The 26313-nt window shown below is 44.1% G+C and overlaps 1 protein-coding gene across 1 annotated transcript in view; it reads left to right on the top strand.

The window, feature by feature from the left end:
- Positions 1-2093: 2093 nt before the first annotated feature.
- Positions 2094-26313, top strand: part of SQOR (sulfide quinone oxidoreductase) — a 43770-nt gene continuing 19550 nt past the window's right edge. Inside the window, exons 1-3 of the mRNA XM_054565463.1 lie at positions 2094-2159; positions 19109-19359; positions 20372-20542. Of these exons, the coding sequence (XP_054421438.1) occupies positions 19126-19359; positions 20372-20542 (405 nt within the window). The 5' untranslated portion in view covers positions 2094-2159; positions 19109-19125. The remainder of the gene's footprint in view (positions 2160-19108; positions 19360-20371; positions 20543-26313) is intronic.

The following is a 26313-nucleotide window of genomic DNA, read 5'->3' as shown; positions in this document are numbered from 1 at the left end:
AGGGTCTTTTTGCCCTTTTTCCCCCAAGTCCTTGTCCTGCTGCCCATACCGGCCAATGTCTGTCTTAGGTTGTCTTTCCTTATAAGAGATCTTAGCCGCCATCGACTACCAACCATCACAGGGCTAAGCAGAGTGATGTGAGGGAGGCAGGGGCTGTGCCCCTGCCAGGGGGACAGGTTTTGTCTCCTCAGTGGCCTGTTTTCCCAAGGCCTCCTTGATTACTTTCAGCCTTGGGGCCTTCTCGCCTGTTGGCGGGGTTACAGTACCTGAAACCAGGCAAGGCATTTCCCAACAAACCAGGGCTTCTTAACTGGGATGGGGAGGGCTGTGGGACTGGGATGGGGTGGGGCATATTTGTCTGTCAGGATGACTGGAACGTAATCTATTGGTATTTAGAGGATGGGAGTCAGGGATGACAGCATCCTGACCTGTGTGGACAGTGCCACACAACAATCGTCATGAGTCCTGCACGATTCCTGGTGCCCCCACCTCTTGCCACAACATTGTATGACAAAAAATTTTTTTTTGTAAAATAAATTGGTTTCTAGCCAAGATAATAACATGCAGTTTTGCATAGGGTGAAATTTCTAGGAATTCATCCATTGGAAAAACTAAGAGAAAAAGCTCTGAACAAAATTATACTTATTTTGTTCAGAGCCTTTTCCCTACCATAATTTCATATATTTTTTTGGCTATTTTTAAATTTTTAAATTAAATTTATTGGATTGACATTGGTTAATAAAATTATATAGATTTCAAGTGTGCAATTTTATATCATCTGTACATTGCATTGTGTATTTACCACTGCAAGTCAAGTCTCCTTCCATCACCCTATATTTGATGCATAGCAAATATAAAAAATGCATAAAAAATATAGGGATGCATATGTCTTTGTGAATGTTTCCAAATATTTTTTAGTATATACTCAAAAGAGGATTTGCTGGGTCATACGGAAACTAGTCTTAATTTTTTGAAGAATCTCCATACTATTTTCCATAGTGATTGCACCAGTTCACATTCCTACTGACAGTGACGCGGGTTCCTTTTTCTGATCAGAGCTTCTTTACCAGAGTTGTTCCCATTTAAGAACATCAATGCGGTAGACCAGCCGAGTTGCCAATAAGTCTACGGTCTGTATTTGTAGCTGTTAGTGTTCATAGTGATTTTTATCATAGATGCAGTTAATCCATCTTATTGAAGATAGAAAACGTTGATTGTAAGAAAAAATTGAAAAAAGTATTCAAAAGTCACAAAACAGTAAATGTAAAGAATGTAAATAATTACAGTTTCAAAATCTTTTTTTGCGGGGGGGAACCTTGTAACACATGCAAGGTTGCAGTAAGGCTTTTGGGGTACCCTTTACTATTATATTAGAATAATACTAAAGGGCTGTTAGGTCTGATACTGTGGGGAATCACTTACACTTTGCACCCACCTGGAAAGGGCAGTCAATTGAAAAAATCTGGTCATGAAAGTATGACGACGCATCATGGTGTGGAGGCCAACGGACCCCGACCTAGTCAGAGGCTCGGTTGTCTCATCTATGGAATGAGTACGAGAGGAGGAGCAGTCTCCCTGAGTAGTCGTGGGAGCCAGGTGAGAAGTAGAGGAGGCGCTGGAGGACTTGACACAAACCACCGGAGCCTCTCTCAGCAGCTCCGCCTCCACCTTTGCCGCGCCCAGTTACGCAAAACGGTTAGTATCCGGCGGGCGGGGTGGGAAGCGACAGGGGGTCTTCTTTCCCTCCGCTGTCTTGCCCGAGGGCGTCGGGCAGCTCTCTAGGGTGCGCCGAGTAGGGCGACTCTGCCTCGCGGGCAGCGCTCCCTGCCGGCTGGACGCGCGTCTCTGCTCTGCCCTCTGTGCACTCACAGGGCGCGGGTGTAGTCTGCACTTGGCCTTGGTGCCCGGGCTGCGGCGCCGGGCGGGGCAGCGGCGGGACCTTTCCGGACCTTTCCTGGGGCGCCGGGCGGGGGGGAGGGAGAAGGGGGGAGGAGAGAACCTCGTTCTCCCCGCCTGCAGCCTCCGCCCCGGGGGCGGGCGGGCGGATGGACGGGCCGAGGGACGCGCGGGCGGGGCCCCAGCCGAGGCCGGGAGCCCGGGCCGGGAGCCGCAGGTTTTGTTGCGCGAACACTGTGGCCGGAGGCTCCGCTCGCCGCTGGGTAAGAGGCACCCGGTAGCCGATCTCTGGGCCTCGGCCCGGGGCGGGGGACCCGGCGGGGACAGAAAGCAGCCCCTGAGGCTAGCTGTAGGCCCAGGCCTGCTCTCGCAGCTGGGACTCGGCGGACTTGTCCCGCGTGTTCCATCCCGCTTGGCACCTCTTCTTCCCCACCCAGTACCCGCAGCTCTTTGCTTCCTTGTCTCTTTGGGACTTTTGCTTCCTTCTGGGAGTGTCGGGCCTTGGGGACACGGAGGGGTTGAGCCACTAGAGGCAGATAAAAACCGTAGAATCCCGTCTTGGTGTGGGAATTTTTGGCGCATTCCACTTATTTACTGTGTCACTCAGCACCTTCCCGGGCGCGGTGGGGGCGCAGCCCCCAGGTCGTCAGAGGTTGACGTTAGCCCGCCTGCCACAGCGGGGACACATTTATCCGCCAACACAGCGCGTGGGATAGATGGGCACCCTTGAGTCAGCTGCACCCGCGACTGACGGAGGAGAGCATGTAGGGCACGTGCTGAACTGAATAGGCGTAAAGGGGAGAAAGAAAGGGTCCTCTGGTGGGATCGCGGCTTCTTTTCTTTCACGTTTATGTCTCTCTTTAATTATAAAAACCGCAACCTAGCTTCTAGCTCAAAGACACGGAGCAGAGTCCCTGGATTTGTATGGGCTGCCCATTGCTATAATGTAGAGTTCTGACGCATTTTTGTGCCATGTACCCCTTTGGAAGTTATGAAAAGACTAAGAACCCTTTTCTCAGTACAGTGCTTTTAAAGGTATAAAATAAGAGGCACAGTATTCTAAAGGAAACCAATTCCAAAACACTTAAAAGAGTTTATTATGTAGTAATATATATGCTTTAAAAGTAATTTATTAAATAAGATTTAGCAGTGGATCTTATTAATAACTACCATAATTTTGAAATAGTGATGAGCAGAAACAATATTTCAAGATACAGGCAACACCTGTAATATAAGAAAATACCCGTGATTTCTGTTGGTGACAGTCATAGGTACTGCTAATAATTCCTCTGGGTTTTATCATTATTTTTGTCTCTATATAATCGAAGAAAGTGTTAAATTTTAGCGAGTGAAAGATAAAGATATAAAAGTTGTTTTTCTTGCCCCACTCAAGCTCATGGGCCCCAAGTTAAGATCCCCTAATAGTGGAAAGGGCACTGGAAGTTAGGGGCCATGGGTTCTGGTCTCAACACTTCCATTGACTAGCAGTGTGACTTTGGCTTTTGAACTTCTTGGTGCCTCCACTTCTTCATTGTACAGTGGAGGAAATCATGCTTTCCCATGTATTTAAGGTGCCCAGCACTCACCTGGCACAGAGAGGTTATATAAGTACCATTTATTAGAACTCATTTCTCTTTTTCACTGGACTACAAGCTCATGGCCGTCATTGTATCTCCAGTCTTGGTACATGGAATGCACTTGGTAAATATTTTTAGAATGAATAAGTGGATTGGAGTAGCTTGCTTGTGTCTACATCTAAAAAGCCAACATTCATCAAGGAGAGAGTTGATGGCTTGAGAAGTAACTGTTTAAAATTTGGGCCTTAAAAAACTTTTTATAATTGATTTTTAGAGAGAGAAGGTGGGGGAGAGAGATTTATTGTTCCACTTATTTATGCATTCATTTGTTCATTCTTGTATGTGCTCTGACAGGATGGGCTTTTTTCTTTTTTTCCGTTTAAACTGGCTGAACAAATATGTAAACAACATGTCTGGAGCTGGAGTGCTTGAAATGTCAATCAGGATTCATGGTCTGTGTGTAAGAATCTGTGGCTGGTGTTCTGCTAGAAAAAATGAAAATGAGGATTCCTTTGCACAACAGTTTCTCGTTTACCTAGCTTGTGCCTAGGCTTGTTAATCCAAGGTGTTGTAACACAGGAAATGTCTTAAAGGTAATAGAGACACCCATGATGAGATATTTCTGGGCAGAGGTGCATATTTCTCTCCCCTCTTTTCTTTTCTTTTCACCTTTCCCTGCCCTACCATCTCCTGTATAACTCCTTTTTGACCCTGCAGATTTGGTAAATAGGAGAGGTGGTAGAAGCTGCAGAGGTTAGGCCTGCAGTAAATTAGTTGCTTTTAAATTCCCAGCCTTAAAAGTGTGTGTAATCCAACAAATGTGGATGGTAATAGGCAAAAGGAAAGTAGGTCCAGCCAGCCATCCCTGTGATTTACACTGTAAAAGTGCTACATTGGGGCAGGAAGATGGGGAATGAACTTGTACAGAACAGAAACTTAGGAACACACTGGGGTTATCTATGCCTATAACTTTGGGAAGGGCCAATACTGGTGTTATGGACTAAATTGTATCCCCTCAAAATTCATATGTTGAAGCCCTAGTCCCCAGTACCTTAGAATGTGACTGGAGATAGAGCCTAAAACAGTAATTAGTGTTAAATGAGATTATAAGGGTGGGACCCTAATCCAATGAGACTGGTGTCTTCATAAGAAGAGGAAGAGATACAGGGGCAGGCCTGGTGGTAAACCCTTGCCATCCTTCGCAGCAGCGATTCACAGCTCTGATCAATCTGAGATATTAGTAGAACAAGTATACCATTTAAGTACCTGCTTGTGAACCTCTTATTTCCCTTTTCTGCTCATTTAAAAGATCACTGAGTTTTAGGAAAGGAAGGGGCCTTAGAAGCGATCCAGTCCAATCCTTTATCCATTGATGAAGAAAGCACGCCCAGAGCAGTTAAGGATGAGCCCTACCTGACACTACCTGGGATGTGAAGCTGGGTCTCCGGACTTCTAACTCTCACCCTCAGATAAAACTTCGCCAGGATGGGGAACTGTGCCTTTTAGTTAGACACAGGGAAGACATGAGCTTAGGGAACCTGGTACACCTGTTACCTAGCCTACCCCTCATCTTTCTTAGCTATTAAAGGATTCAGTTTGGCATCTCTTCAATCATTTTTGAATAACAGATGTATAACTTGTAATTAAAGAGTCTTTTCTCATTACATTAAGACCTCACATGCTGATTTTCAGGAAATAATATGCCCGACTAATTGGCTGGTGCCCATTTCAAATGAAACCCCACCCTTGGAGTCTTCTTATGTGTGAGACTGAGTGGGAACCTCAGCACTCCTGGGGTTGATGAGTAATTTTATTGTGACCATCGAACGGATTGAGGAGACAAGGCTTCAGCTGACCCCTGTTATGTGACGGTGGGGAGCAAATTAATGCCACATCAGGCTTCCCTTGAAGAGAAACCTTCAATATACTTGACTAGAGGCCAACTGTGAATGATGAACTTGTAGAGGAATTAAGCTGTGATCTATATACTAGAACATGAGTGTTCAAGCTCCCCCTGGCTAAAGCAAGCAGAAAAACAAGGCATATAATTCAGTCAAAACCTTTAACTTTCAGTTGAAATAATCCAATTGACTTATTTTTTGCTGCTTCTGGAGCACAACATAAGCATTTTCCTTCTGTAAATATAATTTCTATTTTCTGCTTAGCAAATGTATGACTTAGTGAAATTGTCAGTGCCTCCCCATTATAAGGCTTTCTGTGAACAAAGAGTGTAGGCTAGGGACACTTGCAGAAAATTTCTCAGCAGTGAAGGGAGCCACTGTTGCATTGCCACATCCTTGTTAGTGACCCTTAATCTGTGACTCTTTAAAGAAAATTCCTGCAGTTTGCCCTTAGGGAACTAAAGAAGCCCAGTGTGGTTAAGCACTGAATCATCAGGGAGCTGTATTTGATAGTTTTTGTTTCCTGGCCGATTTGCTCTAGGAAACTGGTTCACTACCAAAGCCTTGCTTCAGAGCTTAATATTTAAACAATTACTTAATAATATTTACTTTTTTATTTTAATAATTTTAGAGAGAGAGGGGTGGCCCGGAGAGAGAGAGAAACATCAATTTGTTGTTCCACTTATTTGTGCATTCATTTGTTGTTTCATATATGTGCCCTAACTGGGGAATTGAAGCTGCAACTTTGTATCGCGATGATACTCTAACCAACTGAGTTACCCAGCCAGGGCCAGTATTTAATAATATTTAAACAGCTTCAAAGGTAGAGTTTCATCTTGGCCCTGCAGGACTAAATGAAGATTGCTTCATATTTTTTATTTGCGAGCAGAATAGCAATCCAGCTCCTGAACACACAGGCGATGACAGAGCTGCCATTACTTAAGAGGCGGTGTGCCAAGAGGGAGGGTGCAGCCTGCGTAATCCTTTTGTAGGCCACTCATTCCATTTGCATTTCCTTCTCACCCTGCTTTGGACCTTTACTGCACTTTGAGCAATCCAATGCTGTTGTTGCTTACGCCCTCTCTTCATTATCTCCACCAGAACACAATCTTAGTTCAGTCTTTCTTCTTTATCCCCTAAGGCTAATTTTTCACAGAAATTCCTTCAACATGTGTTTTGCATTCGAACCTTTGTGTGTTCTCATTGCCTAATCTAAGCCCTCACTGGTGACTATATTTCTGAAACAGCCACTTACGGACCTTCATATTCTTGGTCTTGCCTGTTACGGAATAGACAAATTCTTCTTATTCATCACCTTCTCTGCAATGCCTAGCACCATGCCCAGCATCACATAGTAACCACTCAAAAATGCTGAACTTAAAACTGAGTTGCTCCAATTCATCCATGGAACTTTCCCCAAGGTGTCTTTGAAGACATCCATCTTATTAAGAACTTCCAAGAACTCTCATTGCCATTAGTGGGGACCATAAGCTCAAAATGGGTGCTGGGGCCCAGCAGGTGACATAACTAAGTGACATAGGCCAAGTGGGGCTGAGGTAAACGGGTTCCTCATGCAGGAAGCAGATGGGCAATGACTACTCAGCTCTGGCCAACCAAGTGTCGACATGTGAGAGTGTGGGCCCATTGTTGTCAGAGAGGCCAAAAATCTGGAAATTTTTTGGTGAGACATCCACAACTTTTAATGGTGCTACTAATTCAGAATTTAAAAGAACACTGAGCCGAACAAAACACAGGTCTGGTCTGCATTTGGCCTGCAGGTAGCTACTTTGTGACCTCTAGCTGGGATTACGACTGCCTAGGATTAAGACCCCAAACAAAAACTTTGCTTCCAGATGCCTTTCCAATCTTGTTCCTCCCTCTTCCCAGTGGATACCTGTTTTAGGCTGCCTTCTTCCTCGATCCCAGTTATGCAACGCTCCTTCTAGGAGATTCTACTTCCCAGACCTCAAACCTGTCCTAACCTAACCCAGACAGGCCCTTGCCTTCACTCTCCTGCTTCTGCCCACATAATTCCCTTCTCTTCAGCTGCCTGGATGCCAGCTTTGACTTTTTTTCCTCCCAAGGACGCTTCCTACCTCTCATCCAGTCATTCTCTTTTTCCTGCCTCTGTTTTACTTGAATCTTTCTTTGTATTTCTAATGTCAGCACCTAATCAGGCCCTCATCACTCACCCCTGCGCCACTGCTGCAGTCTCCTGGCTTCCAGAGCTGGTTTTGACTCTGCTCCCTCACACTTTTGATTTGCTCCCTCACACTAGATTCATCCCCTCAAAGCTGCCCCTCTGTTCTATCACTTCTCAAAACTTTGATATTTCATTATAAAGCTGCAGTGGCAGAGCACGACTCTTTATAACCGGGCTATGGCATTTCGTGTTTACTCCTCACAACATGAGTGAAATCTGGGTGGACCGGCATTGCCCAAACATACTCTAGACCTTTCCGCCTTATTAGCAAGGATTTCTGGGAAACAGGCACACTCAAACATGTTCTTAAGAAAGGCTTAACAAAATAATTATTTACAAAGATGTGGGCAAGGTTAAGGGGAACCAAGAGTGGTGAAGCAATTGTATTGCTTTGGGGCCTGAAGAAGCAAGGAGAGGGAGTGACGTCTAGAGGCTCAGCAGGGAGGGGTCTGAAGAATAAATATTCCAGTCTTGGGGTGAACCCAACTGGAAGGCAGAGCACAAGGCAGTCCAGATGACACCTGCCCTACAGGGCGGCTCCCAGGGCTCAGAGAGGGCAGAGAGCTGGAGAGAGATCTGGAGGGCAGTCACTGTCTCTGGTTCATTTATTTAATGCTGTTCCCTCCTCTTGGTGCACCTTCCCATAGCGTTTCTGCTCTCAAAAAGCTGCTAGTCTTTTACCTCCTGCTCAGATTCTATCTGTTCCACGAAGCTTTCATTGATTATTCCTTCTCTTGCCAAAACACCTAAAGTGTTCAGCTCCTATTGATTACATTGCACTTTGCTTCTGCTAGTTAAATCTAAACTGGAATATCAACCCAGATTTTTGGAAGCCAAACCCAACTCTGCTTCCACTAATCCAGAGATGGTATAGGCGTTGGAAAGTAACGGTCCCCCATTTTTTGCAACTGTTCCTGAGAAGGTGGCCAGACATATCAGTGCTACTCTCTTGGCAGATTGCAGATGTTTTCCGTCTGGGCCCCCTCCCCGCAGGGGATGACTAGAAGGGCCAGATACTTCACATGTGTCAGTGGGGAACCAGTGTCTCAAACCACTGAGAGGTTTCAATCTCTGTGGGAAAATAAATGCATCAAAATGCCAACAAGTAACTGAGAGACAACAAAAAAGGTGCAAGAAGAGCAAGATAGATAACCAGACTTATAGAATCAACTGGGGCTGGAAGAACAAGAGAAGCTGGGAGTTGGGCCATGGCTAAAATAGGAAACAAGAAAGGGCATTGAAGAGGGTATAGTAGTGGCGACATGAGGGACGGACGTGTATTCCATTGCACTGGAATGTAAGCTCTGTCAGCACAAGGACCTGATGTGACAGGTGTGTGACATCTCATTGTGGTTTTAATTTGCATCTCTCTGATGATTAGTGATGCTGAGCATTTTTTCCTATGTATGTTGGCCATCTGAATGTCCTCTTTAGATAAGTGTCTATTCAGGTCCTTTGCCCATTTTTAAATTGGGCTGTTTGTTTTTTTGGTGTTGAGTTTTTTAAGTTATTTTTACATTTTGGATATTAACCCCTAATCAGATATTTTGGCAAGTATGATCCTTCATTCAGCAGATTGTCTTCTTATTTTGTTGATGTTTTCCTTTGCTGTGCAAAAACTTTTTAGTTTTACATAGTCCCATTTTATTTTTCCTTTTGTTTCCTTGCCTGGGGAGGTGTATTTGATAAAATAGTGCCACAAGCTATGTCCGAGGTTTTGCTGCCTATGTTTTCTTCTATGATTTTTATGATTTCAGGTCTAGCATTTAAGTCTTTAATCCATTTGGAATTTTAACATTCTAATATTTAAATTAGACCTTCTAACATTAAAAAAAAAACTTTCCCCTAAAATTTGGCTCACCTTATTCTTGACCTACATTATCTGTAGCTGAGAAGCTCTGCTATTCTTCCCTTAGCACCGAAAGCTAAGAGACTGGGCATGAGACCAGGACTGGGGTGGGGAAATTTCTGTCCATCAGCATGGGTCCTTGTATATAGTAGGTACTCAGCGAATGCTTGTGGGAACTTGCTTAGATACAGCAGAATTGTGACCATGAAGGTTTCATGTAACTCTTCCTTCTGTAATGATATATTTACACATTTAGCATAGCTAAATGTAATGTAACTTGTGCAGGGAATAAATCTGTAAGTAAAAATATAGCTTAGGTTATGTTTCCTGACCTTTGGTTCTGCAAATTTAGCCACTCTGTGATTCAGACAAGTTTAGTATAGGTATAAACCTGAATTTCCATGTATATTTATTCCGGTAGAAGATTCTCTTCTTAAATACCTGCCTGAGCACTTCTGGCTGGTGACACTTCCCCTTCATCAAGGTCAAAGGATGGAGAGATGTGGAAGCTCTCCTCAGCGGGGAAGCTATCTGAAGCTTCAGTACAGCAGGCAATAGAGTGAGGCAAAGGCAGGCCAGGTGCTGTGTTCTTTCAGAATAATTATTTCATTAAAAAATCATACAGCAGCTATGCTATTTAGTTGCAAGAACTTGGCCCACTCACCCACATAATTTTAACAGTGTAGTATTATGTAATTAAATTGCTTTTAAAATGCCACCTGATAGTTCAATGGATAGGTAAGGAGAAGAGCAGGGCAAAACTGTAAAATCTTCCATCTGGACAGTCAGTGAATGCATATTAAGGTAGGTTATTAAAATGTACCTGGGGTTTGTTTTAACTAAGTGTGGTGAGAACAACACCCCGGGAGATGACTGCCACGAAGGAAGATGCTTTTCCTCACAGGTGCCTAGGAACAGGAGGCATGGCACCCCACGTAGGGGCACCCCACGTAGGGCCACACGGGGAAACACCCAGGTGGGTCAGAGGCAGAAAATTTGAGGGGAAAGTGAGGCAGGGGGAACAGGCTGACCAGGCCTGGAATTGGCCAGTTTGAAGAATTTTCGTGGGCTCTGGGGTATAGGGCTGCCCTTGTGGTCTGAGTCTGGCCCTGGGATGATGAGGGCGAGGAGTGTTGCCTTCTGGAGGGTGACAGCCAGGTGGCGGGGTGGCTCTTGTATGGGCTCTGGGCCGGTTATCAAAGATGGGCGCCTGGACAGGTGGTTTACTGTCCTTAGGACTCAGCTGTTCCTGGGAGGGGCAGTTCTTTCTAACTTCTATTTAAAAATTTTTTTTAAAAATTAAATTTCTGGGGGTGACACTGGTTAGTACAATTATATAGGTTCAAGTGTGCAGCTCTAAAATATCATCTGTATATTGCATTGCGTGTTTGCCACCCAAAGTCAAATCTCTTTCCATCACCGTATGTTTAACCCCCGTTACCCTTTACTCCCCCCTGCCCCCTTCCCTCTGGGAACTACCATACTGTTGTCTGTGTCTATGAGGGGTTTTTTTTTGTTTGTTTGTTCATTTGTTCCTTTCAGTTTTATATCCCACATATGAGTGAAATCATACAGTTCTTGACTTTTTCTGACTTATATTGATTAGATTGATATTCTCAAGATATACCCATTCTGTCCCAAACGGCAGTATTTCATCTGTTCTTATGGCTGAGAGTCTTCCATGGTATGTTTGTACCACATCATCTTTATCTAGTCCTCTATCGAAGGACACTTGGGTTGATTCCATGTCTTGGTCACTGGGAATAATGCTGCAATGAACATAGGGATGCATGTATCTTCGTGAATAAATGTTTTCAAATTTTTCAGGTAGTTACCCAGAAGAGGGGCTGCTGCAAATTTATTGATTTTATGACCATATGGTAACTCTATCCTTAATTTTTTGAGGAACCTCCATACTGTTTTCCATAATCACTGTATCAGTTTATGTTCCCACCAGCAGTGAATGAGGGTTCCTTTTTCTCCACAACCTCTCCAACACTTGTTATTACTTGCCTTGTTGATAATATCCATTGTAACAGATGATATCTCATTGTAGTTTTGATTTGCATGGGAGGGGAAGTTTTGTTGGGACTAACAAAGCCCCAACATGTCAATCATAAAATATAGAAAATTAAAAAAAAACTAGTGTCTAATCCAGTGCCACAAACATAATTGCATACTGTACTTGCATGTACTTCAGGCTCAGATGAGTTCCCGTTAAGAAACTGTAGCATTGATGGCACAATGTTTGGCATTTTCTTGGCATCCAAAGTGGTACAGATTGGTCACAGAAACAGTTTCTTTCCTGAGCTCTTTCCAGATTTGGACCTGCCCTTTTATAGCTTAAGCCAGAGGGTAGGGTGGTTCATTTTTTATGAGCAGACATTTGGTCAAATCGTATTCTGGGCATGTCTGTGAGGGTGTTTCTGAGGAACTGGCAGCCTGTGTGAGGCAGACGGCCCTCCGCACAGTGGGTGGCTTATTCCAGTCAGTTGAATGGAACAAAAAGGCTGATCCGCCCATGAATTCTTTCTGCCTGACTGGGTTTTCTCTTGTCTTCTCACTTGAACTTGAAATATCAGCTCTTCCTGGGACTTGAGCCTGCTGACCTTTGGACTGAAACTACACCATTGGCTTTCCTGGGTCCTGGGTCTCCAGCTTGCTGACTAGTGGCGTGAGACTTGTCAGCTTCTATAATTGTGTGAGTCAGTTCCCAGGAGTGTCCTCCATATAACAGGGAGAGTGATGATGTTTGCTTTGGTTCCCTCACTCCCTCTCTTCCATCCCCTCCAGTTGAATCCTGGTTTTGTCCTTTAGTGGCTGTGTGGCCTTGAGGATGTAACCAGTCTCCTGCAGCTTTTCTTTTCTTTTCTTTTCAGTTGTAAAATGGGTATGATACTCTTACCTCAAGCATGTAGCATGGGGCCCGGCACATGGGAGTCTGCTGTGGGAATGTGATGAGCCAATTTTATCGTAGGAGTCAGGACCTAGCTTAGGTTGTTCAAAGTAGCCATGTTGTACTGGACAGAAGTGGGAGGGGGATTGGCAAAACTTAGGACTGGTAGAAGGAGGGTACCACTAGTTCAGCCAGCCCCAGAGGGGTGGGCAGAGCGCCCTGGAGGAGAGTCGTAGGCACTAGAGGTGGATTTACTCAGAAACAAATGAAGTTTCCTTCAGGGCCTCCCTCTTGCACAGGCCTGGGTGGGTGCGGGGAGTTCTGATGGGATCCAGGAGGGGAGGGTTAGCCAGGTTGTAGCCAGGAAGCATTTTTATGCTTGTAGGTTATTTCTGATAAATTGCCTAAAAGAGATCTCAGAATAAGGAATCCCCAGTCTCCAAGGATTCAGACATATATTGTGATTTATTTTCCCATTCAAAATTAATATTAACTATTACACCTAATTTCGTATTTATTATTTTGAGTCCCTACATTGTATAGGCTTCAATACCCATTAAGCCTGGATCTGCCCCTGCTGGGAGGCCTGCCCCTCTGGGAGGGGGGGGCGGGGCGCTGCTTGGTGGCGCACTTCTGTCCTGCCTGGCCCAGCGGAGAGGCCATCCCGAGAGGGGAGCTGGAGGAAGGTCCAGACTGGGAACGCCTGTGCTTCTGAGTTGCTAGCTCCTGCTAAGGCCTGCATTGCTGCTCCAAAGGGCATTCAGGCTGCTGAGTCATTGTGTAACCTTTCTCCCAGCCTCAGTTTCCCCATTTGTAAAGTGGTATTCATACCTCTAATGTGGGCTCTGTGAATTGTAAAGCTATAGAGCTATGCACATGGGAGGGAAGTCATCATAATTTAGATGCTCTTACTTGTATTTCTGTTATCTTGCTATTACTTGAAATATGCCAAGACCTTAATATTTCAGTGATTAAAGAGCAAAGCCAGTGTCCACTCTGACACACTGTTTTTGATTTTTGTTTAGACCAGGGCCTGGAGCCGTTGGCAGGGATGTAAGTAGGACGTACCCAGCAGGCTGTCCCCTCTTTCAATCAGCAGGGATCATACTTCTCCAGTTAGACAACAGCTACAGCACAGGATTTCTTTGGATCCTTTGAAGGGAGCACTTGATTGATTTAGGATTAATTGAGGAATTTTTATCTAACTTAAAAGCATGCCATTATTTCATTATAAAATAAATTGTATGTGCCGCTTGTTAAACAAAGTTTATTTTGTCTTATTTATTGCCTTTTTTTTTAAGTATGTGTACAAGTATATTTTGCTATGCGGGAATGTAGAGAGAAAGTGGCCGTGCTCTTCTGTATCATTGGGAGTTAATTCTTATTTCTTAACCTAACAAGTAGACATGTTTCCAGCTACCTTCTAGGGAGACTAAGAAGTCATATTATGTTTATATTTCTTAGGTTTTTTTGTTGACAGCTTTTCTATTTCTTTTCTGCTGACTTCAGGGACAAGTTTGGCCTTTCTTGGCTTTTTTGACCTCTGGTTAAGATTGTGTGACTGCTGTTTTCTTCAACTGTTTTCTTTTGATTGTAACTATAGACCTGGTTTAGGTCAGTATCAGAACTTCATATTTGTTCCTGAGTGATGTTTTCAGACACCACTTCTGACACCAAATGTATGTTTTTTTCCTACATCAACCAGTTCTCCCATACCAACTTGGTGTCCAGCAATTCAATTAAATTCTGATGTTAACTCCCAGAATGATCTCAGACCCCACAGGTTAAGGGCTCAGTACCACAACACGGCCCCCATTATAGATGCCAGCTGCAAATGGGGACCCAGGCAGCTCACACTTCTGCCTGGCTGACTGTAAATTTGGGGGTTCCCGGGATCCCCACTCAGGTTTGATAATTTGCTAGAATGACACATGGAACTTAGGAAAACACTTTACTAATGAACCAGTTTATTATAAAGAATGCAATGCTGGAATGGTCAAATGGAAGAAATGCACAGGGCAAGGTTTGGGGCGGGGGGCGTGGATAGAGAGCTCCAGAGGTGTTTGATGCCTCCTGCCCTCTCCGCACATCAGTGTATTGTTCAGCAGCTTCGAAGCTCTGAGAATCTGGTGGTTTGGGAGTTTTAATGGAATCCAATCTCCAGCCTGCCTTCTCCTCGCAGAGGCTGGGAGTGGGGCTGAAAGTTCCAAACTTCTAATCACAAGTTTAGTGTTTCTGGTGATCAGCCCCCATCCTGAAGCTATCTAGGGATACTACCTTGAGTAACCTCATTAGCATAAACTCAACTATGGTCATAAGGGGCTCATTATTATTATTATTTGTTATTGACCAACAAATAACTTTTCACTCAGGAAATTCCAAGGGTTTTAGGAGCTCTGTGCCAGGACTGGGGACGGAGGAAAAGAATATATATATATTTTCTGTCCAGAAGATGTGTGTGTGTATGTGTGTACACACATATTTTCTGTCTAGAAGGTATCCAGCCATGTAATATGAAAAATAGAGACATTTATTGAAGAAGATACAGGATACAAGAAACATTGCACATAAAACAATGATGCCTCAGTTCCCTTCAAAGTAGGCACCTTGGGATTCACACATTCTCCCAATCGCCATCAGCTGCCCCATTGTATTTGCCTGAATCTCATCAACAGCCTGAAACCTCTTCCCTTTCAAAGGCGATTTTAGTTTTGGGAAAAGCCAGAAGTTGCAGGGCACCAAATATGGGTTGTAGGGGTGCTGAGTCACCTGGGTGATTTATATTTCACCAAAAGACTCTTCATGGGACATGGCACATGAGGGGGCACATTGTAGTGTTGAACCTGCCAATCACGAGTTGCCCACAGCTGTAGCCGTCTGAATCATCCGAGTAGTTTCTGCAGAGGAGTGTTAAAGCTTAATGCAAAATTTGATGCAGATTTTGTGTTGTTTGTGCTCTACTCACTCAGCCATTTTGAATGGGACAGCCACACAGTACACATGCTCATTCAATGGCATCTGCAGCCCCCACTGACTAGTACGGTGAAGTCGTGATTGTTCACACTGCACATTCCAGTCCACTCTCCTTGGCTGCCAGGTTACATCGATGTCACGCAAACCATTCTCGATATATTAACAGTGGCTGGTCTTTTTCCAGACAGACTATATATATAGTTTGTCATATATATTTTACTGTACCACAGTTCCAAAGTGGGATATTAAGTAATTATGATCATGCATCACTGCCCTGGGTTGTTTGTAGTCTTTGACACAGTATTGTGCCCCACCTTCTCCACAAACAGTATTAGATTATTATTCTGGTTTTTTTGATTTGGAAGTTAAATGACTTTATATAATTAGAAAGAGGGTGTTACTGAGATTTTTCAGGAGTTTTGAAACCTGAAACATTTTCTCTCACACATTCTTTTGTGTGTGTTTTTGAAATTGTTTTTACTTTGCAAATGAAATTTGACTGCAAAGGCCAGGCATTTTGCTTGACAGCGGTTATTACTGAGGATAAACTGGTTCAGGAGGACTTGGTGTTTATAAATACTGGCTCCAGAAATGAGCATGGGTAACTGCTGAAATGAAACTTACCTGCTTAGCTGAATGAGGGAAATATTTATGTAAATCCTTCTTCTTTCAAGAGATGAACCATGGGGTGTCAGGCTGCAAGGGAAATTAAGATTAAATAACCTCACACGGAGTGGGTGGAAATTAGAAACTTAGCCAGGCCTCCCTCTGGATCATTATTTTAATGGGGTTAATATATAATGTTAGGGCCATGAAAAAATGGTTGCCCTTTTCTGGGAAGTCAGAAGTTTTGCTGTGATTCTGTCATTCTATAGATATTTTAGGAAAACAGATGTCATGACTTTCTATTCACCATAAAATATCCTTTTCCTTTCCTACCAAACAGCAACATCCTAATTGGTGATTTCCTTCACTCCTCAATCATAAAAAAATAAAAATCAAATTGAGTGATTTTTAAAATTTGAAACACTGGAGTTCATCAAAGAAAACTTGAGAAAAGCACAAAGAAGATATGAATTACAGTTATGTTAAAACATTGCTAATATGTCGGTGTCAGCACCATGAAAAATGGTTTTTCCCTTTTCTGAGAAGTGTGGGGACTATATCTTTTAAAAAAAATTTAATGTCACATTGTCATTGTCTCGTTGTTGCTAAAGATCACAGAGGTAGTAGCATATAGCGATTTAAAGAAGCGACTGGCACCAGAGTGTCTGGGTTCAAGTCACTGTCTACCACTAATGAGCTGTATGACCTTGAGGGAGTCACTCAATTGCTCCCTGCCTTAGTTTTATCATCTGTTCAATGGGGATGATAATGGCAGCCAACTCACAAAGTTAAATGCTTATGTAAAGGACTTAATTAAATGTGTTAGTTATGATTATCAAAATATTTTATCTTGAGAATATCATGCTAAGAGAAATGTCAGTCAAAAAAGCTAAGAACTGTATGATTTCACTCATATGAGGGATATAAAACAAACTCACAGACACAGACACCGGTACAGTGGTTACCAGAGGGTTGGGGGTGAGGCGTTAGTAAAGGGCAAAGGGGGCCAAACACCTGGTGAAGGAAGATGATCTGACTTTGGGTGGTGGGCACCCTGTGCAATATACAGATCAAGCATCATAGAAATGTACATTTGAAACCTACATAATCTTATTAACCAGTGTCACTCCAATCAATTTAATAAGAAAAGGAAAAAATGATCATTATAATATTAATATATGTGTATGGTAGGAATTGTATAAAATACAGAAAAGCAGAAGAATCAAAATCACCCATTATTCAAAAACCTAGAGGAAACCACTCACCCAGTGTTCATATTTTGCTGTCTTTTTTCAGTGCATTTTCTCTTACGTAGTTGAGCTCATATTGCTCGTATTGTATTTCCAATTTGCATACTGATCATAACATGAGCATTTTGTATGCTCTTTGTAAATATAATTTGGAAGGACTTACATAGTCTTGTGTAATGTCTTTATAGAATCATCTTGTGTAAACATATTTTACTTAACTTTTCCCCAAAGTTTTGACATTTGGACAGTTATCCCTGCCCTCCTCCTCCGGCTCCCCGTATTAAATTGAAATAATCATAAATCAGCTTTGGTTGAAGTAGTCTGGGACCTGAGATTTCCCCTGGCCAGTGTGTGTTTTCTGTGACCTGGATGTAATCAGATCTAATCAACAAACCAGTTAATTGAGGGTTGAGTCTGCATTATGAATGAATATGTGAGATACATCTTTGTAACGGTTTTTCTACTTCAGTATTAGAGGTTATTTCCTTAGGCCAGAGTCCCAGAAATGGAATACAGGGTCAAAGGGTGATAAATGTTTCCTAGAAGGGTCTCACAGATTTGAAACTTTCAGCAACACTGTATGAACCTGCCTAACTTTCTGTGTGCCCCATATCTCTGGGTGGCTTTGCAGATCTGAAACACTGAGGAAGTTGTCAGGGTGCCAAAACGCTGGAATCAAGTTCGTTCTAATTAAAGTCAGCTCTCTGGCCTCTCCTTCTGACTTCCTCTCATTTCTCCCTCCTCCAGGGCCTTTCCTTCTTACCGTCAGAGCCCTTTCCCCTCTCAGCATTCTCTAATCCCCTAGGTAGATTTCCTCTTCTCTAGTTTTGAGGGAAGGTTATATAATTAAATCGTTCGCATTAAGAAGTTCGTAATTTGAGCAGCTAGAAGTGTTAACCTCCGCTGTGTCCCTGCATAGAATAAAGGGTTCTGGGAACAGTTGAACCTGAAAGAGTGAACCTGATGTTGAAATTTGGGGCATGGTAATACCCAGGGAGGGAGATATTTTGATTCTGGGCCCTTTCATTTATTCAAGTAGATGGTATCCAAGACATCAGCCCAGTTCTGTGGGTGGGAGGAAGCCAAGGCCTGTGTCTGAGAAGCCTTCATTTCCTCACTGCCTTAATACTCAGAGCAGAAACGCCTTTTTCTAAAGGTTAAGTGTGTCTCTCTGAGGAACCATTAACAGGAAATTGTTTACTGATTGTACATAATAAAAGACTGGTCAGCAGAATGTGTAGATTCTTTACATAAAATATAGCTTTATGATACCAGGCAGGACGCTTTTAATGGCTTTTTTATCATCTTGTTGAAAGTGCCAAAGGTGTGGAGGGCCTTTGGTTGTGTGTCTGCAGCCCATGATTTGATTAAATGGCATGTCCCTGGGCAGGCAGAGCCAGGAGGCGGCTCTGAGTGGGGCCAAGACCCTGATTTCCTTGGTGTGAACTCTGATCTGCAGGGTGGGTTTCTTGCTGGACTATTTCTGTTTTGGCAAGGTCTTGGGGGCCCCATGGCAAGGACTTGTACAGGTGTCTATCTGTGGCCTCGTATGTCTTTGATAGACTTAAAGGCAAAGAAAGAGTTGAGCCGTGTGTCCGAGAGGAGAATGGTTAACAGTTGGAGGCAACCACAGGATGCCCTAGAATTTTTGGATGGACAAAGATAGGTACAGGCCAACTCTTAGAAAGAGGAGGCTTATTGGGTTCAAACAGAGGCCTAGATGCCCTAAAAGAAGGAGGAGGGGGAGGAATGGAAGCTTTGCCAGTGGTTAGTTACCAACCTTGGGCTGTTAGGAGACTTTGGGACTGTATCCAGCTGGGGAGGTGGTCTTGAGGGGGAGAGGGTGGGACCAGCTGGAGCAGCCAGATGTCAGCCCCCTTTCTTTTCTCTGGAAAGAAAGTGCTTTGGCCGCATAGTGGTCCCTTCCTTACTCATAGCCTCGTCTATTCTTTTCTAGCTGGATCTAGTGTGAAGATGACCCCACTGGTCGCTGTGGTGTCCAGCCCCCGTGCCCGGCTCTTCACCTGCTTTCTCAGGCTGGGCACTCAGCAGGCTGGCCCGCTCCAGCTGCACACAGGGCCCAGCCTCGCAGCCAAGAACCACTATGAGGTGCTGGTGCTGGGTGGGGGCAGCGGTGGGATCACCATGGCCTCCCGTATGAAGAGGAAAGTGGGTGCAGAGAATGTGGCCATTGTCGAGCCCAGTGAGGTACGTCTCCCGCTTCTGAGTGCATGCGTGTGCATGCGCGTGCTCATGTGCGGGTGTTTGTGCGCTAGGGGTGGGGTGGGGTGGCTGTCAGGCTCCGGGCTGTTAAGTCCCTGTGTTAGTGCTTCTGGGCACAAAAATCAGTCCAGAGGGATTGGAGAAGGCAGAGGGAGGGAGAGAGGACAGGTCTCTTGGCTTTTTATAGTCTTCTCTGTGTGAGTTTCTTAGACCTGCATAACACTTACCACAAACTGAGTGTCTTAACACAATAGCTACTTATTCTCTCGTAGTTCTCTTAACTTGATTACATCTGCAAAAGCCCTCTTTCCAAATAAGGTCACATTCAGAGGTACCAGGTTTAGGACTTCAGTATAACTCAACCCGTGAAGCCCTCTGCCTTCAACATCATGTCCAGAGGAAAACCAATGGTCCTTGCACTTTGCTACCTGGCTTTGGCTGCAAAACCTCTGAGATAGGAGAGGAGGACTAATAGGGCTGATGGGAGATGTCTATGCCTTACCTGGGTTTGGCACACACAGTTGGAAGTTAGTGGAGTTTTGAGGATCCCCAGAGTGGCTATACACTTTTCAGACTTACCAGAGTCCCTACAAATTTCTGAGGAACCATGCTTAGGCTACTGGGCTTCATTTTTCTTTATTTCTGTGCACATAACTATATCCATAATGTGTGAATATGCGCATGTGTATGTAACACATACATGTTAAACCCCAAATCAACTGACAGCAATAAGTAATACAATGGTCACTAAAGATAGTTTATGGCTTTTTTTTTTTTTTGATGACCGTGGCAGAATTCTTGTAGGTGACTGCCCTTTAGAGTTTAATATACTAGAAGACACCAGTGGGGGGTGGGGTGGGGAAGACAAACTCGGAGACTTTCTATGTGATACTCCAAAGGTCAGGAGGGAGTAATTGAGAGTCTAGCTCGTGTATCTGCATCTGTTGCACTTTATCAGCCTCAAATTGAATGGACTTCCAAATACTTTGTTTCTCAGAGACATTTCTACCAGCCAATCTGGACACTGGTGGGTGCTGGTGCCAAACAGTTGTCCTCATCTGGCCGCCCCACAGCCAGCGTGATTCCGTCTGGTGTAGAATGGATCAAAGCTAGAGTGGCTGAGCTGAACCCAGACAAGAACTGCATCCGCACAGACAATGGCAAGGAGGTGACCACTGGGTCCTTTGGCTTTTGTTACTCTGAGGGCTTGTTTGAAATGCACAGCTATTATTAAGCTGAACAGCTTCTTGGTGGGAGGGTGGTATATATACATGTATATGCATGTGTGTATATACATGTTAAATACTGCACGAGAGAGGAGGGTGTGTGGTGAATGAAGGATGGGACAGATGGGAGGACTGAGTGATGCTGAATGTAATAAACGAATGACTAAGATAAGTATTTGGGAATACCCACTGTTTGCCCTATTGCTTGATACGCTATCTTGCATTGGAATGTTTGCTGAACAAATAATACTGTTACGTGTTAAAATAGGAGGCACCTTGTTCCTTTTCCTTTGAAGCAGCCAGCTTCTCTGTCTGACAGCTGGCTTCCCATAGGAAGGGGAGGTCGGGATATATCAATTCCAGTCACACTGTGGGGCACTCTGCCAGGGTCCTAAGGGAACACTGTGACTGAAGTTTGCGCCAAGGCTACGGAGAATTGCGGCTGCTGGAGCTTGAGGTTCATAATGGATCAGCACCATTTAGAGATCTCCTCCCACCCCCACCCTCCAGGGATCAGAGCTTTCCAGGAACTGCTGCCCCTGAGCTTGACTGAGGGCATGAGAGCAGGATGGCGAGAGCTCAGGCTCGGAAGCTGCCTGCAGCGCCATGTCCCCTCACCTGCTGAGCCCTGGACATCGGCAGGCAGCTGTCAGCTGGGCCCTGCCTGTTCCTGCCTACAGTGCTTGGGCCCCCAGGGCATTACTGGCCTTAATACCCTTCCTGCTCTCTTTCCAAATCAGGCACTCTGGCATTTAAACACAATTGTAGAATTCAAGAGTTGGGAACCGAAAGGTTTTCAAGTTCACTCCCTTCTTTAGGCAGGAACTCATTGGCTGCAGACATTCTTAACCTTCCCTTGCGTCATGGATCTTTTGAGCAGCTGATAAATGCCTACTAGAAAAATTCACATATGCAATGAATTTTGCATTTAATTTCAAAGAGTTCAGAGATTCTTTGTAGCTTTTCCCTATACCCAGGTCAAGATTACCCGTCCACCTTCTGGCCTCCCTCCCCGTACCCCTTCCTTCCTTCCCTCTCTCCTTCCTTTCTTTTTTTCCTCAAATATTTATTAAGCATCTACTATAAGCTAGGTAAGTTTTAGGGAATGCATGAATGAACAAAAACAGATACAATTATTTACTGTCCAGGATTTTATATTTTAGTGTAGGAGGACATACAACAGACAATAGACATACTAAGTAAATTATATAGTGTGTTGGAAGACAATGAACGTTAATGAAAAATAATAGAACCAAGTAATTGGGATTGGAGTATGTGGGGGGAGGGGATTGAATTGAAAATGAGTTGGTGTTTACAAGCCCCAGGATTAAGGACTTCTCTGACAATGTTATCCCTCTTCATTTTTTCAGACAGGTTATATGAAAGTTTTGCCTATAATGGGTCAGAATCTACATTCCTGTAACTTCTTTCCTGTTCTTTCTTGGGCCTGCAGGGGGTTATTGGACTTGATATCTTTCTTGTTCCTTGTTCTTGTAGTGTGGGAGAGAATGTCTTTTGTGTGTGGAGAACCCTTTCAACTATTCGAAGATGGTTCTCATTATAGTCTACGTCAGTCTTTCTCTACAGGAAGACTTGTCCCCTTGCCCCCACTTTTCTCAACTTTTCTTCATATTTCATGGTCTTCTTTCCCCTCACTACCCTCTTTACCCTGCTTTACACATCATCGTACTTGTTAGTGCCTCTGTGAAAGGCGCCTAGAAGAGTAAGCAACTCTACAGAAAGCCCAGAACAGCACCATTCGCGCCCACAGTCAGATACAGCCTAAGTTAACATTTGCCTTTTTAGCAACAGTTACAACAATGCTGATTCATGCTGGGCTTGCGGTCAGTTCAAACCTCTGGGTGTTTTTTTTCACATGCTCTATTGCCAAGTCAGGCTACCCTCATCCTGTTACAGAGCCCCACTGGTGCTGTTCTGGAACAGCTGTGGGGTTTGATTGCCTGCTGCCAAGAAGCGTGACTCCCAATGCAAGAGTTTGGTGAGAAAGGAAAGGGGTTGTTTACTGAAAAGGTTTTACAGGTTTAGAATAATGGCAGATTTCTGCCGTTAAATCCGACTCCCTTCAAAACCAGGTCTTGCCTCCCTTTGCCATACCAGGCCAGGTCCAGAACACGCCAGTCAGAGGTACCATCTTTCAGAAAAGCAGAATCTGCAGCTCAGCATTCCCAGTCGCAGTTCAGCTCCAAGCATCTCTCACACATCCAGGGGCGGCGCAGGTCCTGCGCAGGGCCATCAGCTCTCCTGTCTTCCCCAGCAGACTCGAATCTGGGGGGCTGGGCAGGACCCGGCCGCACCGCCAGCTCTGGCGACTCTGAACTTCTGGCTTTCAGACCTCCCCTCTCTTACTGCAGACCACGTGGCTCTCCTTTTTCACTCCAAACTGTGTGGCTTCTCCCCTTACACACCAGACCTCATGGTGGATCCCCTTCTCTTGCAGCCTGCCCTCATTTAAAGTGCTTGGCCCAGAACTTCCTGCATAATCTCATATCCAGCCCCTCCTATGATATGTTAGTGCCTACCATTTTTGCTAGTTTCCCAGTATCTTTTGCCTTCTTTTGGCTGCCATCTTTAGTCAGGGCAAAAGTTTCCAGCAATGCACGGACATGTTGGGTGGGCATCCACCCCTACCTCTCTCTTAAGCACTATTTACTGGCTATGTTTCGAGGCCCTGAATGTTCTCAGTCATACACAGAATTTGCTCTGGGCAGCAGCCCTCTTCCCTTCAGGAAGGCATAGCTATTAGCTTGCCATTGTTATGCAATGTATCTTAAACAAACACCGTGTCATCCACTCCCCTGCCCCTAATCAAGAATTGTGGGGAATACGCTCTGTACCCTGTTACAATCCTAGAATAAATAAATAATATTTAATATATTATTTAATAAAATATACATTTATTTCTTTTAAATTAAAATTTTTATATATTATTTTCCCCCTGTTGATGAACTTCCTTATTTTCCCCAGCATCTCCAGAAGAGCAGACTGAATGAGACACAAGATTGTTCTCAGTTCTTAATAAGACCAAGCTTTGGAACTCATTTCCCTCGCCAGTCTGCTGCCAGCTGATGGGGCCAGGAGACTTGTGTCTTATAATCCACAACATCCCTTTGGTACAGCAGTGCCTGCCCCCTTGATTGGACCCTTTTATGTTACAGGAATAGCTCAGAGCCCTTGTGACTGGGTTTGTGCTTGTTTAAACTTGTCTCTTGAGAATGAGAGGCACTGGTAGGCATTCTCACTTCAGAGCCCTGCTTAGAGTTCTCAGGCCTGGACCCTTAGGGAAGCTGTAGTGCCTTGCTTTAGGGCCAGGGAAGAAGTTGGTGCAAGCTCGTGGGACTTTCTTCCAAGAGTTTTTAAGCGAATGTATTCTACAATCTTATCCGAAATCTGCATATAACATCTCATAAGAGATAGCATCTTGTCAGTTGAATGAAGAATTGTTCAAGAAATGTTGCTGTTATTATTTTTAAAAGAATAAATGAAAATAAAGGAAAAAGGAAGTATATATTGAGTATCCACTATGTGCCAACATGGTTCTTAACTGTTGACTGACTAAAAGCAGGTTTGCAATCTGAATCCATGTTGATGCTCTTCTGTTTCCAAATCACTAAGAGACATCTATTCAGTAGATGAGCCTGGAATTTTGAAATGGATGAGTATCCTGTTTACTGAGGTGTTAGTTAGTTCCCCTACCCGCTGTGTACAATTAGAATATTTGCCCCTATTTAGCCTTCTGCAGAGGTCTGCAGTGTTCTCTGTAATTGCTCAAAAGTCTTGTCTACAATTCTTTTATAATTTCTTAGAGTTTAGATCATCTGGCCTGGAAACTTGAACTCATTCAAAGGCTTGAGGCTTTCTTTTTATTCTTTGCTACCTTAGGGTTTATTCTCCCTTGTTGATTTCTCATAATCGTAAGCTTATCTGTTATTATTAGTCCTCAGAAAATATTCAATATTATGCTCTAATGGAACCATCAAGGCATGCACAAACCAAAGGCTTTTCTTGTTGGCAGTGTTCATGTGTTTTACCTGTGGATCATCACCTCCAGACCCCATGCGATCTCTGACCTCACATACCTTGAAGACTCAACACAGCTCAGTCAGCCTTTTAATGGACATAGTACACTTTCCTACAGAACAAGGAATTTCAGGGTATCCACTGTCTATGAACAGGCAAATCACATAGATGATGATGAATATATTACCTGTCCACTTTGATAAATTGTACTTTCACAAGCAACTAGAATCAACCATCCATCCTTCCATTCATACAACAAACATTACTGAGTTCCTCACTTTAATTTGGCAACTATGCTAGATTGTAGGACTAGAAGGAATAAGACACAACCTTTCTCCTCTAGGAGGGTTTTGTATGGTGGGAAAGGACCTTACTGCTGGGTAACTCTACAACTGCTATAAAGTGTCATGTGCACTGTGCAAAGGGAGCTGCTGGGAGGGGCCCGTGGAGAGGAAGACTGAGTGGCAGGAAGGCCACACTGTGGAGGTGACCATGGAGCGGAGTCTTCTGGATGCTGGGGGCGGGACGTCTTCGGTGACTTGCTCCTCTTGCTCCCCAGCGTGAGCCAAGCACTCTGGTGTCTTGGAATCCTCTTTCTTTAACTACATCTGCGCAGCCTGCATGACGCGCTTCTCTGTTCAGTACAAGAGTGAGGCAGTCATTGCCTGATGTCCTTTCTGGGCTCCTGACTTCCTTTGCTATTGGTCTTCATCTCCAGTTTCCTAGGCAAGTCCTTTTACTTTACATCCTTCTTTCTGACTTTTTCTGGCTTCAGCTTGTCTTCCTCCTGACCCTCAACCCACATTTCCATCACAATAAATATGGAATCTTTTGCTCTCAGCACGAATAATCACAATACCCATATTTAAAGAGGGGCCTTTTAAATTCCAAACAGATCACTAAATCATATCAGATACATCCTTTTCAATAACCCTCAAAAGAGCAGTTTCTCAGTTACAATATTGATCCATCCACATGACAGGTCAGATTTGATTGGGATTCACACATTACCCCATAGATTTTTAAAAAAGTTGATAGTTTTTAAGATTAAAAAGTCATTGTCTCCCTCCTCACCATGAAAAGATGTTAACACAAGCACTGCACAAAGTGTTGTGGCCGCTTTGCCGTCATTCTCCGTGTCTCAAGCTCTCAAAAGCCAGGCAGCTTATACAATATTTGTGAAGCTGCTACCAAACAATGGACCCATTGTGGGGGTGCCCAGACACCATTACTGGAACAACGCCCCCCCGTCCCTGGGGTCCCTCTGTTCTAGGTTCATTTGCCCTCTGCGCTTGAAATTATGCTTCTTAATGGCAGAGTTTGGTGAAAAGGAAAGGAACTATTTATTCAAAAGTTATGCAGGTTTTGATTAATGGCTAAATGTCACCCTTAAATCTCAAAATCCCTTTAAAACACCCACCAGCACACACCGTCCTGCTTTCCCCTCTTTGCCCAGTCAAGAGAAAACAAACCGAAGTCCAGAGCTCAGATAGGCAGGCCTCTCACGGTTCTCAGCACCATCCATTGCGTTGCCGTGATCTCCAGTTCTTAATTCAGAACCATGTGGTACCTTCTCGTGGTCCACTAGCAAGACTCCTCTCTCCCCTTTCTTTCCTGCATGGTCTTCACATTGTTCCCTCACAGCATGGAGCAAACCATCTCTCAGCTCACATCA

The sequence above is a fragment of the Pteronotus mesoamericanus genome, unplaced genomic scaffold (assembly GCF_021234165.1).
Source record: "Pteronotus mesoamericanus isolate MK-2021 breed Mesoamerican mustached bat unplaced genomic scaffold, CSHL_Meso_final contig_164, whole genome shotgun sequence".
NCBI lineage: Eukaryota > Metazoa > Chordata > Mammalia > Chiroptera > Mormoopidae > Pteronotus > Pteronotus mesoamericanus.
Note: the sequence above shows the minus strand (reverse complement) of the source record. Positions and strands in the feature narration are given on the sequence as shown.